General features: G+C 44.5%; 1 protein-coding gene across 1 annotated transcript in view; it reads left to right on the top strand.

The window, feature by feature from the left end:
* BIN2 (bridging integrator 2) overlaps positions 1 to 15,368 on the top strand; it is a gene marked incomplete at both ends in the record, with an annotated part of 58,053 nt that overhangs the window by 20,090 nt on the left and 22,595 nt on the right. The window contains 5 exons of the mRNA XM_080704888.1: positions 9,905 to 9,959; positions 10,263 to 10,357; positions 11,092 to 11,187; positions 13,761 to 13,868; positions 14,180 to 14,265. Of these exons, the coding sequence (XP_080561014.1) occupies positions 9,905 to 9,959; positions 10,263 to 10,357; positions 11,092 to 11,187; positions 13,761 to 13,868; positions 14,180 to 14,265 (440 nt within the window). The remainder of the gene's footprint in view (positions 1 to 9,904; positions 9,960 to 10,262; positions 10,358 to 11,091; positions 11,188 to 13,760; positions 13,869 to 14,179; positions 14,266 to 15,368) is intronic.

The raw sequence follows: 15,368 nt of genomic DNA on the forward strand, positions 1-15,368 counted from the left end.
CTTGTAGGTCAGTATTCATGACTTCTGTCAATTCTCCACTATTCCTGGTTCTCATATTTTCAACATTCTCAGGCCTTTCTTCTGTTGTCTTCCCATTGATTGTGGGTATTGTGTATAGTCCAGTCTTAGTAATATGGATTTAGAAGAGTTAACAGATAAAGAGTACTTTTTCAAGTGGTGGGGGTTGGGTGATGGTGGAGTAGCAGGGGTCAGAAGTCAGGAACCACGAACACCCAAATTTTGTTTCTCTGCTTCACAAAATGACAATAAACAGTAACTTGCTGCCGCCACCGAAGGCAAACCAGTGCCACACCCTCGGCCGTGAGGCTGGTGTATTTCTTTTCTGGTTTTGAGCTCCACTCTGAGTTCTTGGAGGGCGTGCTGAGCCCGGCCCCGGCGAGCTTTAGACGCTCCTTGCACCGAAAAAACTGCTGGATTACACCCGGTGTTCTGCAGCTGCTCACCTCAGCTCGCTGTCCACTCCTCTCTGGAGCCTGGTGGCTGGTTGAGTGTGCTGGTCTGGAGCTGTCCGACACATTCTCCGCTGCCAGCGGCTGGTTTCAAAATAAAGAATAAAAAATAGGGCAAGGGGTATAGCTCGGAGGTTAAATGCCCCCAGGTTCCACCCCCAGACCTACAAAAAAAAAAAAAAAGGAAAGCCCCTATGTTCCACCCCCAGTACCACACACACACACACACACACACACACACACACACACACTCTAAAGAGGTAGTTCAGTAGTAGAACACTTGCCTGGCTTATGTAAGAACAGTGGTTCCATCCCAGCACACTGTAAAAATCAAATGTTAATGTTCAAATTCCCATGATTGAGTCATCTTTTGCATAATTTGTTGAAATCAGCAATTCATTGACATCTTAAACCTCTGGGATTTAAGGTTAAATCTCTTAATCCATAGATTTCTAATCCCTTCCTTATAGCATCTTATTTGTTGATACCATGTTGTTTGTCCTGCACATCCCTGCAGTTTTCATTTTGCTGACTGAGTCCTATGCTATTATTTACTACGTTTCTATATCTGTAATTTTCTGTACATTGGTAGATTTGATGGCTTGATAAGATTTAGGTTTTTGTTTTTATTTATTTTGGTGGCAAGGATACTTCACGGGTATCCCCTTATTCTCCCATCCAGAGGCACACAACGCCTCCTTTATTGTGTGCAATAGTAACAGCGACAGGTGAGCCGGGCGCGGTGCCACGTGCCTACAATGCCAGTACTTGGGAGGCTGAGACAGGAGGATCGCAGGTTTGAGGCTAGCCTCAGCAATTCAGCAAGACCATTTTAAAATAAAAATAAAATAGGGCTGGAGGTATAGCTCAGAGGTAGAATGCCTCTGCATCCAACCCTCGGTATATAACACAATAAGACAAAAACCAGCTATAGGTGATCGTGGACTATGGAATCAACTGCTCATTACTAGCTTTTCCTACCACTCCCACTTCCTACTTGGTGTCAAAATCTTGCTCTTGCCCAGATTCCTTACCAAATCTCCATATAATTATATTTTAATCTGTTGCTTCTCCCTCTCTTCAAAAATGCCTCACCTGGGAAGCATTCTTCCCAAGTAGCACTTTAATCTCTTCTCTCTGTACTGACAACTGCTTCCCCTTTGCTGCCGTTATCTCTTACTTTGTTTCGGGTCTGGAGATGGAACCCAGGGGCATTCGACCTCCGAGCTACACTCCCTGCCCTATTTTTTATTCTTTATTTTGAAAAGGGTCTCACTGAGTTGCGGAGGCCTCACTGAGGCTGTCAGTGAACCGCGATCCTCCTGTCTCAGCCTCCCAAATGCTGGGATTACAAGTGTGCGCCACCACGCCCGGCTTGCTGCCTTTCATTTGTTTGTTTGTTTATTTACTTACTTACTCATATTGCAGTAGTGGGAGTGGAACCCAGGGGCATTCTACCTCTGAGCTACACCCCAGCCCTATATTTTATTCTTTTTTTTTGAAACAGGGTCTCACTGAGTTGCAAAGGGCCTAAGTAGCCGAGGCTGTCCGCGAACCCTGATCCTCCTGTCTCAGCCTCCCGAATGCTGGGATTACAAGCTTGCGCCACCACGCCCAGCTCTTTGCTGCCTTTAAAATCAAATTTAATAGTGCCGCGTCACCTTCCCCTCCTGATTTCCATTACATCACGCACTTGGGGTGCGTGCTCAGGGTTTGAACCGCTGTTTACCCTGGTTTCGCTGAGCGGGTGGGTTTCTCTGAGTCCATTTTTCTCTAGCAGGTAGGAAACCCGAGGACAAGGACCTGTTTCTCCATCCTCAGTATCTTAGGACCTAGCTTAGGACATGCTTCCACAGTGAGCAGTTCATTAACTGAGGGCTGAGCTGTTTGTACAAGGGGTGGGAAGGCCTGACTCACTCTTTACAGCAACGCCAAGACTCTGGCAAGGTTTTAGAGAGCAGAAGTGATAAAATCTTAAGATCTACCGCTACAAGTAGCCTTACTCTCCATTTATAGATGAGGAAACTTGAGCCAGAGAAGTGGAATAACCTGCTAGTTGGGAACAGAGCCAAGTTACGAGATTCCCAGACAAGTAAGAACCTCAGATGGTGAGGTCGGGAACGGAGAGGATGCTGGGCTTAATCGGCCTAGAGATCCCTCCAGGAAGGACAAACAGGTCAGAGAAGTGGAACGGCCCCACAGTGCCGTCCTGTCCCCCCTGTGCACCTCCTACAACCGTTACCACCTCCACGTATATTCCCACACTTCATCTCTGCAAAGGAAAGATCAAGAACGTAGAGGAAGAGCTCTGTGGCCATGCGGCTGGACTCTAACACAGATGTGGAAATGGGCCTTGTGAGTGAGTGGAAGGCAGAGGCATTCTCATTTCCTGGACTGTGATAGAAATAATACCCCTGGTTTTGAACAGTACAATCGAATATGATAGCCTCGATTACTGATATTTTTCAGGCCATATAATATCTACAGAGAAAAACTAAGAATTATCTGTAGAAATTATTCAACATAGTTTAACAGTTTTCATTACTAAATGTATGTTTGAAATCAGGTTTTAATAATGAAGTAAAAAATTAGTCCACATTGTTTTCTTTTAAATTCTTGTTATTATTATTATTGTGTGTGTGTGTGTATGTGTGTGTGTGTTTGTGTGTGTGTGTGTGGTGGTGGTGGTGTTACTGGGGATGGAACCCAGGGGCCTTCTACCTCTGGGCTAAACTCCCAGACCTATTTTATATTTTATTTGGAAACAGGGTCTCTTAAGCCAGCTGAGGTTGGCTCAGTCTCCCAAGCACAGGGATTACAAGCATGTGCCATCACGCCCAGCCAAATCCTTGTTAATTTTTATTTTATTTAATTTATTTATTTATTTATTTATTTATTTATTTATTTATTTATTATTTTACGGGTCTGGGGATGGAACCCAGGGGATTCGACCTCCGAGCTACACCCCCTGCCCTACTTTTTATTCTTTATTTTGAAACAGGGTCTCACTAAGTTGCAGAAGGCCTAAGTAGTAGCTGAGGCTATCCGTGAACCACATTCCTCCAGTCTCAGCCTCCCAAATGCTGGGATTACAAGCGTGTGCCACCACGCCCTGCTTCCTTGTTAATTTTTATTTTTTATTTATTTATTTTTTTTTTTGGTGGTACTGGGGTTCCTGGAAGCCCTTCTTCCTCCGGGCTACACTCCCAGTCCTATTTTATATTTTTGAAACAGGGTCTCTTACGCCAGCACGGCTGGCTTCGAACCTGCGCGATCCTCCTGTCTCCGCCTCCCAAGCGCGGGGATTACAAGCGTGCGCCACCACGCCCGGCTTCCTTGTTAATTTTTATAATCCCCAAGTTCTTTCAAAGCCTACTAAAACCTTGATTATCACTTTTTTTTTTTTTTTTTTTTTTGCAGCACTGGGAATGGAACCCAGGGGCATTATACTTCCAAGCAACACCCTCAGCCCTATATTTTTATTCTTTATTTTGAAATGGGGTCTCAGTTGCAGAAAGCCTCACTAAGTTACTGAGGCTGTCCATGAACTGCAGTCCTCCAATCTCAGCCTCCCAAATGCCGGGATTATAAGCGTGCGCCACTAAGCCCGATGATTTATCACTTAGTGTGTGGTGCTGAGGACTGAACTCAGGGACATTCTATCTCCAAGCTACACCCCCTAGCCCAATTTTATTTTGAAACAGGGTCCCTTTAGCTTGATGAGTCTCACTACTTATTGAGGCTGTCCTTGAACCATCAATCCTCCTGTCTCAGCCTCTCAAGTACTGGAATTACAGGCATGCACCACTACATCAGGTTTGATTACCACATTTTTAAAACTTGTAAGTTTATACCTACCTACCATATCCATGTTTAAAATTCATTGTATAACCAGGCACTGGTGCATCACCTGTAATCCCAGTACTTAGGAGACTGAGAAAAGGAGGATCACAGGTTCAAGGCCAATATGCAATAACTTAGACCCTATTTCAAAATAAAAAATAAAAAGGTCTGGGGGTGTAGCTCAGAGGTAAAATGTCCCTGGGTTCAATACCTAGTACCACACATGCACACAAAACATACATTTACTACATTGTGGAGCCGGGCGTGGTGGCGCATGCTTGTAATCCCAGCACTCGGGAGGCTGAGACAGGAAGATCTCAGTTCCCAGACAGCGTCAGCTACTTAGTGAGGCCCTCCGCAACTCAGTGAGACCCTGTTTCAAAATAAAGAATAAGCGGGCCTGGTGGCACATCCTTGTAGTCCCAGTACTTGGGAGGCTGAGACAGGACCGCGCAAGTTCAAAACCATCCTCAGCTACTTAGTGAGGTAGAAGGCCCCTGGGTTCCATCCCCAGTATCACACACACACACACACACACACACACACACACACACACACACACACACAGAGAAAATAATAATAATAAATAGGGCTGGGGGTGTAGCTCCGAGCCCTCCGTTCCATCCCCAGTATTGCAAAGAAAAAAAAAATACATCATATACATTAAACATCTTAGACTATTTCAACTTTTTCTGTGAATAAAAAAAGCAAGAAGGAAGTGAGACATCTTTCCTGGTGGTGCTGAGTGTTTCTGAACGTTGTTAACTGAATCTGTTTTCATTGTACTATTAATAGTGCTTTCTCGAGTGACCTCCAGTCACCAAGTCCACTGATTTTTCTGATTCTTCTTGCCTTTGATCTCTAACTTCCTTGACATCTGTCTGATGTCTCTTCATCCTCTCTTGCTACATTTACACATCTCTACTTCTCCCAGCGGACAGTGCCTTCAGCTCCTTTGACTCTGCACATGTCCCTCCAAGCTGGCCTTCAGCCAATCGAGGGAGGCTTGCAACCTGAAAGAAACGCTGAAAATGGTCAAAAGTTTGGGATGGCTTAGAAGTAAGTTCTGAGCGCAAGAAGATGGATAAAACAATTAGTTCAGTATTCTTTGTTTATTTGACTGAAAAGAGCTAGACTTCCTGCCACTAAAATTCAATCATAGTGAAATGATCTTTTTCAAAGATTTCCCCAGGGAAAAAATTAGCCAGTAGATAGATTTTTTAGAATTTTCCTTTTGTTCCTCTCATAATCTTTGTGTGTATGTGTGGGTCCTAGAGATTGAACCTAGGGGCATTCTGAGTTACCCCCTAGTGAACATATATATATGTATATATATATATATATGTACATATATGTATATATATGTATATATGTATATATATGTATATATATGTATATATGTATGTGTATATTGTATATTGTATATGTATATATGTATATATGTATATGTATATGTATATATATGTATATATATGTATATGTATATATATATATATATAAAATGAGTTACCCCCTAGTGATATATATCTACATACATACATACATACATACATACATATGTGTATTTATTTTTGCTTTTTTTGCGGTACTGGGGATGGAACCCAGGGGCATTCTACCTCCAAGCTACACCCCCAGCCCTATTTTTTATTTTTATCGTTTATTTTGAAATAGGGTCTCACTGAGTTGCAAAGGGCCTCACTAAGCAGCTGAGGCTGTCCTTAGACTACGATCCTCCTGTCTCAGCCTCCCAGATGCTGGGATTACAAGTGTGTGCCACCACACTCGCCCCCCCTCTTTTTTTTTTTTGGTGGGACTGGGGTTCCTGGAAGCCCTTCTACCTCCGGGCTACACTCCCAGACCTATTTTTACATTTTTATTTGGAAACGGTCTCCTAAGCCAGCGCGCGCGGCTGGCTTCGAACCTGCGCGATCCTCCTGTCTCTGCCTCCCAAGCCCGGGGATTACAAGCGTGAGCCACCACACCCGGCGAGCCCTTTTTAATTGATTTTTTTTGGAAACAAGTACTGGGCTTATAGGTGTGCAACACCACGCCTGGCCTTTTTACACTTTGGGTGTGCTTAATGGCTATCTAGTAGTAAGCACAGTAAAGCCGGGTAACCCCAGTACTTGGAAGGCTGAGACAGGAAGATCATGGGTTCAAGGCCAGCCTCAGCTATTTAGTGAGACCTTATTTCCAAATAAAAATAAAATGGAGCCAGACATGGTGGTGCACGCTTGTAATCCCTGTATTTGGGAGGTGGAGACAGGAGGATCATGCAGGTTTGAAGCCAGCCTCACTGGCTTAAGAGACCCTGTTTCCAAGTAAAATATAAAATAGGTCTGAAAGTGTATCCCGGAGGTAGAAGGGTTCCACCCCCGGTACCACCATTAAATAAATAAATAAATAAATAAATAAATAAATAAATAAATGAAATGGGGTTGGAGTGTAGCTCAGGAGTAAAATGCTCCTGGATTCAACCCCCAGGGAAAAAAAAGTAATGAACAGAGCAAATAATAAATGAACAAGTTCTTAACAAGTATTTTATGGGGTACTGGATAACATACCTTGGTTTTCAAATACTTTATCACTCTAACTGATCTGTTCTGACCTGCAGGCTGGCCCTGTAGAAGTACCCTCGAAGTGGGCTACCCCTCTTAGTCCAGTCCTACACCCCTGAAATCAGGCTCTAAAATGTCAAACCATTTGTCTTAAACTTCCTTTTTTTTTTTTTCTTTCTTTTTTTTTTTTTTTTTTTTTTTGCGGGTCTGGTGATGGAACCCAGGGACATTTGACCTCTGAGCTACAGCCCCTGCCCTATTTTTTATTCTTTATTTTGAAACCGGGTCTCACTGAGTTGCAGAGGGCCTCACTAAGTAGCTGAGGCTGTCCGTGAACCGCGATCCTCTGGTTTCAGCCTCCTGAATACTGGGATTACAAGCATGCGCCACCACGCCCGGCTTCCTTTCCATCCAGATCCTAGAAACTAGATTGCACACAAGGAAAGAGACCAGAATGAGAAGGGCTATAGACAACACCTGAGGAGTAATTGAGAAGACCTATAAGGACAAAGACCTGGTGACCGGCACACGAGAATTGTCTTTAAATATGTGTCAGAAACAAATCAGATCTACTCTGTGGATACAGAATGCCAGCCTAAAACCTGGGCGTGGTGGCTGGCACCTGTAAGCCTAGTATTTGGGATGCTAAGACAGGAGGATTGCAGGTTCAGGGACAGCCTTGGCAACTTGGGCCCTCAGCAACTGAATAAGACCCTGTTTCCAAATAAAAAATTAAAAAATAGGGCTGGGGCATCTAGTTTGGAGGTAGAATGCCTATGCGTTCAATCCCCAGCACCACAAACACAAAAAGAATGTCAGCCGGACGTGGTGGCGTATGCTTATAATCCTGGTTCTCGGGAGGCTAAGACAGGAGGATCGCAGGTTTGCAGCCAACCTCAGCTACATAGTAAGGCACTCCACAATTTAGTGAAACCCTGTTTCAAATATAAAGAATAAAAATAGGACTGGGGTGCCGGGCGTGGTGGCACACACTTGTAATCCCAGCATTTGAGAGGCTGAGAGAGGAGGATTGCGGTATGCAGACAGCCTCAGCTACTTAGTGAGGGCCTCTGCAGCTTAGTGAGAACCTGTTTCAAAAAAAGAAAAAAAAATAGAGCAGGGGCTGTAGCTCAGAGATTGAATGCCCCTAGGTTTCACCCCCAGACCCGCAAAAAAAAAAAAAAAAAATAGGACGGGGGTGTTGGAAGTAGAATGCCCCTGCTTCAAAATAAAGAATAAAAAATAGGGCTGAAGTAAAAAATAGGTCTGGGAGTGTAGCCCATGGGAGTATATCCCGGAGGCAGAAAGGCTTCCAGGAACCCCAGTACCACCAAAAAAAAAAAAATAGGGCTGGATGTAGCTTGGAGGTAGAATGCCCCTGGGTTCCATCCCCAGTACCACAAAAAGAAGAAGAAGAAGAAGGAGAAGGATAAGGAGAAGGAGAAGAGGAGGGGGGGGGGAGGTGGAAGAAGTAGTAGTAGTAGTAGTGCTGGGCATGGTGATGCACACCTGTAATCCCATTATTTGTGAAACCAAGACAGAAGAATTGTGGGTTTGAGGCCAGCCTTGGCAATTTAGAAGATATTGCTTAAAAAGAAAAAGAAGGACTGGGGATATAGCTCAGTAGTAGAATGCCCCTGGTTATATTCTTCAGTGCCAAAAACAAAACAAAACAAAAAAGAAGCAGGGTAGTTGGGTATGGTGGTTCAAGCTTGTAATCCTAGTACTCAGGAGGCTGAGAGAGGAGGATTGCAGTTTGGGGTTCAACCTCAGCAATTTCACGACGTCTCTCAGTAAATTAGTGAGACCTTGTTTCAAAATACCAAATATAATAGGGTTAGAGGTATGGTTCAGGGGTAGAACACCTCTGGATTTAGCCTCTGGTACCCCACCCACCCAAAAAAAAGAAGCTTAAAGGCTAAATGAACATATGTCCAAGTTACAATAAAAGCAATTCATCTATTAAGTTGAGATATTTTCCTTTTTTTATGTTTTGTTTTGTGTGTGGTACTGAGGAATGAACCCAGGGGCATTCAACCTCCAATCTACACCCCAACCCTATTGTACTTTTGTTTTGAAACAGGGTCTTGCTAGGTTGTTGAGAGTCTCCCTAAGTTTCTGAGCTGACCTGGAACCTGTGATCCTCCTTACTCAGTCCCCCAAGTTCTGGTATTACAGTTTGTGAGTCACCATGCCTGGCTTTCACGTTGAGATTTAAACTCCTAACTCTAAGTGATACCTTCTTTTCCTTCTGTCCGTCTTATTGTTATTTGTTTATTATTTATTTATTTATTTATTTATTTATTTATTTATTTATTTTGATACAAGGTCTTGCCCTATTGCCCAGGCTAGCCTCAAACTCCTGGGCTCAAGCAATCTGTCTGCTTTAGTCTCCTGAGTAACTGGGACTACCGAGGTGCACCACCATGCCCAGAGCCCCTTCTTTTTTAAAAAGAGGAGACCTATTCGACCTATTCTGCAGTTGGGAGTTCTAGCCTAAAAAAAAAAAAGGATTCAGACATAGAAACAAGGATAGAAGCAGGGATAGATGGATGGATAGATAGATAGATAGATAGGAGGGCAGGCGCTGGGATTGGAACAAGAAGTGAGTCGATGATACAGCTCTGGAGAGGTATAAAGCAGGTTACTGATGGAAGTAGTGAATCAAGGCAAAGGGCTCAGAGAGGGAGGATGTCTGCATGGGGGTTCAGAGAAGTTAAAGGGCTGGTATCTGCAGAAGGCAGCAGTTACCTAGCCAGAGCAGAGGGTGTGAGCCAGAGACTCAAGAGATATCGTCACCTGTAGGACACTTATATTTTAACAGAAGAACTTGGGTGTAGGCTTTTGTTCACTGGAAGGGAGAACAAACAGAAGAAAGATGCAATGGAAACTCTAGCAACTCTCAACTTAAATAGTAAATATTTGAAGAAATCCCAGGAGTGAGTTCTGCATTAGACCTACTTTTCAACTTTGATTTCTGTACATCTTTTAAAATACATCTCTTTAGTCACCAAAGTTACTCTTTCCTTTCAGGCAGAAGGCCACAAGCTATACAAGGACCTGAAGAACTTCCTTAGTGCAGTCAAAGGTGGGTACCGCAGCACAAGAGCATCCGGAGGGCATTTCTGTAGGTCCTAAGATGTCTGAGGGCTGGAAAAAACAACCAGACCCCATTTTCTACCACTTTCCTGACTGACTGATTGATTTTCAGAACTCTCTGGGCCTAAGAGGAGTGACTTTTCCTATCCCAGCCCCATCCAGCTTCCTTTGCTGATAATCTGACCTTCTGAGTTTGTCGTCCTGAATCGAACCCACTGGTTTGTGTCACCCATGATCACGTCAAATTTCATTTTGGGAAATGTGATGGTAGGACTGAGTTCTCTCATTTCAGTGATGCATGAAAGTTCCAAGAGAGTGTCTGAAACCCTGCAGGAGATCTATAGCAGCGAGTGGGATGGACATGAGGAGCTGAAGGCCATCGTAGGGGTAAGGGCAGCGGGGCTTCATGCCCTCAGCACGCACCCCCTGCCCCCCGCTCTCATCACAGCCATCTAAGAAGACAGGGAGACCACAGGGCCAGTTCACACTGCCCACTGTATAGCCTCAGGGCCTAGGTGGGAGGAAGAGGCTGCAATGCTAAGGTAAAAACAGGTTTTCCTAACCTGTGGACTCTTCTGGTTTTGACCTTTCCCTCTTTAAAACTTCATAGAACTGGATGTGTTGGCGCACACCTGTAATCCCAGTACTTGGGAAGCTGAGACAGGAGGATCTCAAGTTCAAAGCCAGCCTCAGCAAGTAATGAGACTCTCAGCAACCTAGTGAGACCCTGTTTCAAAACAAAAAATAAAATTGGGCAGAGGTAGAATGCCCTTGGGTTCAATCCCCAGCGCCACAAAAATGAATAAGTAAAAAGATGTGTCGAGGGTGTGTTGTTTTTGGGAATTAACTTTATGCAGTTAATTATGCCTACATGTCCTTGTATTCTAAGCTATAGAGTCCAGGCTCCTGACCATATTCCTGCTCTAAATCCCATCTCCTACAGGGCGGTGCCTTGGGGGCAGGGGCTTTTTCTTTCCTTCCTTTAAGTCTTTCCCAGAATCCATCATGATATTCTGAAACAGTACTACAAAAATGCTTTTAGCAGGAAGAATTTCAGTATTTCCTTGCTGGGCAATTGTCGTCAGCAGGCGCCCTGACCAGCCTCTGCCTCTGTCCCACAGAATAACGACCTCCTTTGGGAAGACTATGAAGAGAAACTGGCTGACCAGGCTTTGCGGACCATGGAAAACTATGTGGCCCAGTTCAGTGAGGTTAAGGTATTTCATTACAGAATCAAGGCTAGGTTTGGAGTAGGTCCTACTTGTTTAAAACATCAGGTTATACTCCTCTGAAGACCTGCAGGCTGACAGCCTGTCTCCCAACCCGGGACTGGCCTGGGAGTGGCCAGCAGGAGCCAGAGTGGGTGCTGCCGGACTGAGTCCCTGGACGAGGAGAGCTGAGCTGGCAGCGAGCGAGTGGGTCCACCACGCTTGCCTGTCCACCCCAGAGAGAGGGCTCTGGGGACGCTGTGCCATCTGTTTATATCTGTTCCCTTAGGAGTTTTCTGCCTAATTTCTGTGATTTTTCAACCCAAATGAAATGACTATAAAGGGTTTTATAATAAAAAAAAAATCTAGTTAAACATTACAAGAAAGGTGAAGAGCCCATGATTAGGAATGATGTGCAAATTAGGGAAGAATTAAGATGGAGAGGTAGGAAGTTAGAAGTAGTGTGAGGCCAGGCGCAGTGGCGCACGCTCGTAACCCCAGCCCTTAGGAGGCTGAGACAGGAGGATCGAGGTTCGAGGACAGCCTCAGATACTTAGTGAGGCCCTCTGCAACTCAGTGAGACCCTGTTTCAAAATAAAGAATTAAAAACAGGGCAGGGGTTGTAGCTCAGAGGTAGAATGCCCCTGGGTTCCATCCCCAGTACTAAAAAAAAAAAAAAAAAAAAAAAAAAAAAAAAAAAAAAAATTTTAAGTTTAGTGTTTAGTGTTTTTTTTTTGTTTTGTTTTGTTTTGTTTTGTTTTTGCAGGTCTGGGGACGGAACCCAGAGGCATTCGACCATATGAGCTACACCCCCTGCCAATTTTTTTATTCTTTGAAACAGGGTCTTACTGAGTTGCGGAGGGCCTAAGTAACTGAGGCATCCCGCAAACTGCAGTCCTTTGGTCTCAGCCTCCCAAATGCTGAGATTACAAGTGTGCACCACCACACCCGGCTTAAGTTTAGTTTTTTGTTTTTTTGTTTTTGTTTTTGTTTTTGCTTTTGTTTTGGTGGTACTGGGGATGAAACTCAGGGGCCTTCTACCTCCTGGCTACCCTCCCAGACCTATTTTATACTTTATTTGGAAACAGGGTCTTGCTAAGTTGCTGAGAGCCTCACTAACTAGCTGAGGCTGGCTTCGGACCTGTGCAAGCCTCCTGTCTCAGCCTCCCAAGAGCGGGGATTACAAGCGTGCGCCACCACGCCCTGCTTTAAGTTTAGTTTTTAAAGTTAAGTCTTTCCAAAAATAAAATGAAATGCACTGAGGCCTGAGTATGTAGCTCAGTGTTAAGAGCACTTTCCTCGCATATGCAAGGCCCAGGTTCACTCCCCGACACCTAAAAAAGAAAAAGGAAGAAAGAAAAATCTCTCTGAGAGAGCGATTTGTCTATTCTCTGTTCAAGTAAAAGGCAAACTACTTATCTTGGATATGGAAGAGGACCTTCATGTATCATAAAGGAAGTTGGACAGGATAATCACTAAGAGGGTTTTTTGTGTTTGTGGTACTGGGGGTGGAACAGGGGCTTTTCTACCTCCGGGCTATACTCCCAGACCTATTTTCTATTTTATTTGGAAACAGGGTCTCACTAAGTTGCTGAGAGCCTCACTAAGTAGCTGAGGCTGGCTTCGAACCTGTGTGATCCACCTGTCTCAGCCTCCCAAGCACAGGGATTACAAGTGTGTACCACCACGCCCAGCTCTAAGAGCTTTTTAAATTCTGTGACTGAGAGAAAGATGGGCCAGGGAGATGATTTGCTTCTCCACAGTACTATTTGCAATTTATATAAGATTGAATAGACTTTCTCTCACTGCTCATAATTTATTATTTTTATTGTGCTTTAGAGTTTTCAGAGCACTTTATATCCAGCACTTGGTCTTTAAATTAATACTTGTATGGGGCATATGTGGCTATTGAGACTCCATAAGAGATGTGCCTTGCCCTAGGCCACAGACTAAAGAGTGGCAACTCTTTGGGTCTAAGACTCAATATCCCTGATTTTTAATGTAGCAGATTCCCAAGGTTCTTTCTGCTAGAAGCTGAACCATTTTGTAATGGGTTCTTAAGTAAATTGTATGTGGGGGTGGGAAAGGATACTGGGGTTAAACCCAGGGCCTTCTACATCTGGGCTACACCCTCAGCCCTGTTTATTTTTTATAAAATAAGTGTCTGAGAGCTTCACTAAGTTGCTGAGGCTGGTTGTGAACTTGCAATCCTCCTGTCTCCGCCTCACAAACACTGGGATTATAAACATGTGCCACCATGCCCAGGTCTCCTAGGTAATAGTAAAGTTGAATATGGAGCTGGGAATTGATGGTGCATGCATGTAATCCCAGGTTGAGACAGGAAGATCACAGTTTCGAGGTCAGCCTCAGTAATTTAGCAAGATCCTGTTTCCAAATTAAAAAATATATAAAGGGCCTGTAGGTATACCTCAGAGGTAGAATGTTCATGTGTTCAATCCCTGATACCACAGGAGGAAAAAAAAGTAAAATTTGATAATAGGACCTTATCTGTCTGCTTGGTAGTCTGTTATCTACATCCTGAAAAGCAAGTATCCACACCCTTTCTTATCACCCTGCCTTAGGAGAGAATTGCCAAGCGGGGTCGGAAACTGGTAGACTACGACAGTGCTCGACACCACCTGGAGGCCGTGCAAAATGCTAAGAAGAAAGATGAGGCCAAGGCTGCCAAGGTAAAACCAAGACAAAAACACCTGTAGAGCCTTCCTGCTCTCCCTCTTCCAGAGCGGGGCAGGGCTGGGCCAAGATGGGTATAGAAAGCAATAAATCCAACATCTAGTGTCCTGAAGATCCTGTTTCTTCTGACACTGATGCTGTAAGATTAGTGAGAGTTTTGAAGCTGAAGAGGGGCCCGGGTCTGAGGAAGGAGAGGGTGCAGAGCCACGTAAGCCCAGTCCCTGGAAACATGCCAAGGATGGAGGAGGCATCCTCTAGCCTTCGGTCCAAGCTGGCTGGGGATTGCCTTGTCTCTTTTGCCACATAGGCAGAGGAAGAGTTCAACAAAGCCCAGAGTGTGTTTGAAGATCTGAACCAGGAACTGCTGGAGGAGCTGCCTGTTCTTTATAACAGGTAATGACGGAGATTCAGGAAATGAGCGAATCTACCTGGGCTGGGGGAGGCCAGTACCTCCTGGCAGCTCAAATAGTCACTTCGTGAGGAGAGGCCTGGGCCAAGAGTGGGGTTCCTGCCACCAACTTGCTGAGTGAGAGTAAGCAAGCCACCTCATCGCGCTAGACCCTGGATTCTTGGCCTGCAATCCAGTGGTAACTATCCCTGCCCTGCCAGACTTTCTGGATTTGAAGACAAGACGTTTCTTGCATAGGAGAGATCTTGGCAAGTAAAGTACCATCAGCAGGCTCTGCCTTCACGCTCAAGTGTGTAGTCGTGAACAAGTCTGGCTTCTAAACAACCAGATTTCATAGAAGATTAACCGTGGGATGATGATTTGCATTAATGAAGGTGTCTTTGCCTCATAGTGGAGAACAGTTTTTAGACTTAAATTTTCCACATTGGGAGAGAAGAATCTGAGCAGAAATTCCACTAGTACCCTAATTTTATTGTACAGGGTAAACAGTAATACAGTAGTAGCCAAATTACTGTGTATCATTACTTAATAGTCTACAGATGATGCAGCCTTTTATTTTTTTTCCCTCCTTGGTCCTGGGGTTGAATCCAGGAGTACTCTAAGATTGAGTTATATGCAGCCTCCTCACCTTTTTGGTGCTGGGGATGGAACCCGGGGGCATTCTATCTTCAAGCCACACCCCCAGCCCTATTTTTTTAAATTTGGAAACAAGGTCTCACAAAGTTGTTGAGAGCCTTGTTAAATTGCTGAGGCTGGCTTCGAACCTGCAATCCACCTGTTTCAGCCTTCCGAGTACTGAGATGACAGGCTACCATGTCCAGCTTCCAGCTCTTCTTACTTTTCTATTTTGAGACAGGGTCTCTGTATATTGTGGAGGCTGGCCTCTACCTTACAATCTTCTTGCCTCAGTCCCCCGAGTAGCTGGGATTACAGGTATGCCACCACAACTGGCATAATGGAGCTTTTTAAAAATAACTACATATAGCCGGGCATGGTGGCGCATGCTTATAATCCCAGCGCTTGTGAGTCAGAGACAGGAGGATCGCACAGGTTCAAAGCCAGCCTCAGCTACTTAGTGAGGCTCTCA

Source organism: Muscardinus avellanarius (genome assembly GCF_963383645.1).
Source record: "Muscardinus avellanarius genome assembly, chromosome: 11".
Lineage (NCBI taxonomy): Eukaryota > Metazoa > Chordata > Mammalia > Rodentia > Gliridae > Muscardinus > Muscardinus avellanarius.